Raw genomic sequence first — 1,670 nt, 5'->3', positions numbered from 1 at the left:
GCGCCGTTGGTGAACAGGAACTGCCAGCTCCTGAATTCTGAAATCCATGGGGGATGAACCCCACACTTTCACGTGAGTAGGTAGGTAGTTTACTCGCTTAAATTTTGCCCGGTTTTAGAATTTCTGGTCAAATTAAATTACGCAGAAGAGACACCCAGCGTCTGTGTCCGTTTGAAGTCCAAGTGATCAAGTGGACGTAAAAAGATAAATAAGTTTGCTATAAAAACAAGAAAAAAGAACAGAGGGGAAGAGAACTCGAACCCTCCAGCTCAAGCAGCTTTCATTCATCCACAATTTACCATCATTTCCATCAGACCGTAACGGATCATCACAACAGCAGCAGTAGTAATGGCAGTACACACCATAGTCCATGACTTGACTTATCGGACTAACACTACTAATCCAGCACACACACGCTAAGCAATGCAACTGCCAACTGGTAACGGAACCTCACAACTCGGAGCAGTTCAGCTCAGCCCATACGCATTCGTCTTCACCGATTAACTGGCTTCGACGTCACCGACTAGAGAAGTTGCAGATTATTTATGCACTAATATTAGTAGTATATGTAATTATGGAGGGGAGGCCGATCTTGCTGTCTCTGTTGTCGATCGATCAGATGGCGAGGACGAGGCCCGGCAGCGACTTGTGCGCGCGGTCGGCGCGGCGGCTCTGCCACAGGCACTTGGGGCCTGCGGACGAGGAGGCGGAAGAGGGGGAGGAGGAGGAGGAAGACGCGGCGTCCTGCTTGGGAGGAGCAGCTGCAATGGCGGCGGCGTTCTTGGCGGAGGCGGCGCCGGAGAGGAGGGTGACGGTGAGGTCGGTGTTGAAGTACTCCCTGAGCTGGGTGATCACCCCATCGGGCCCGACGGTCCAGGCGTGCACCCAGTAGAGCTGGCGCGTCTCGTCTGCGCCCTCGGCGATGACGGTGGAGCCGAAGGCGTCGACGGAGCGCGGGGTGAAGGCGAAGCCGCCGTTCCCTTTCTCGGCGCCGGTGAGGAGGCGCATCATGTGCTGGCGCGCGGGGGGGCCATGGAACCACCACTCGAGGTCGGCCGCCAGCAGCTCCTGCGCCCGTCGCGCGTCGCGAGCGTTGAGCGCCTCGTAGAGGCGCAGCACCAGGAAGCGGTTGCGCTGCTCCTCCGACTCCTCCACCACGAGGGCGGCCAGCTCCGCCGCCTCCTGCGGGCGCGGCGAGGCCGCTCCCTGACCCTGGTGGTGGGTAGCCAGCTCCAGACGCGAGCCCCGCGCAGGCTCCTCGATCGACCCCTTCGCTGGGGAACGGGGGAGGCCGCCCTCCCTGCAACGGAAAAGCAGTACTCGAAGCAGAGAGATGGAAACGAAACGAAACGAAACGAGGACACGAGGCCGGTGGACTGGTGGTGGTGGGAGGTTGGCGAGGCGCGAGCGGGTGGTTTATATAGAGCGCCGCGGCTAAGCGTTAGATTAGCAACTAGGTCCTGCGTTTTGCACAAGATACTTAGCGTGTTTGGGACTCCTCTGCTCCAAGTTTTGTAGCACCGCTCTAAAACCATCTCATCACTCCACCAATACCAACTTCGGAAAAAAGTTGGATCCAGAGGTCAACTCCAAAATTTTTCTGGAACTTCTCAAGGATGCTTAAAAAACATAAATTTCATATCATCTCTTGGAATTGGGTGAAAATTACC

General features: G+C 56.5%; 1 protein-coding gene across 1 annotated transcript; it reads right to left on the bottom strand.

The window, feature by feature from the left end:
- Nucleotides 1-246: 246 nt before the first annotated feature.
- LOC117836264 (senescence associated gene 20) lies at nt 247-1,162 on the bottom strand. The gene has a single exon (XM_034715652.2). The coding sequence runs from the start codon at nt 1,009-1,011 to the stop codon at nt 616-618; it is 396 nt and encodes a 131-aa protein (XP_034571543.1). The 5' UTR covers nt 1,012-1,162; the 3' UTR covers nt 247-615.
- Nucleotides 1,163-1,670: the final 508 nt, after the last annotated feature.

Source organism: Setaria viridis, chromosome 9 (genome assembly GCF_005286985.2).
Source record: "Setaria viridis chromosome 9, Setaria_viridis_v4.0, whole genome shotgun sequence".
Classification (NCBI taxonomy): Eukaryota; Viridiplantae; Streptophyta; class Magnoliopsida; order Poales; family Poaceae; genus Setaria; species Setaria viridis.
Note: the sequence above shows the minus strand (reverse complement) of the source record. Positions and strands in the feature narration are given on the sequence as shown.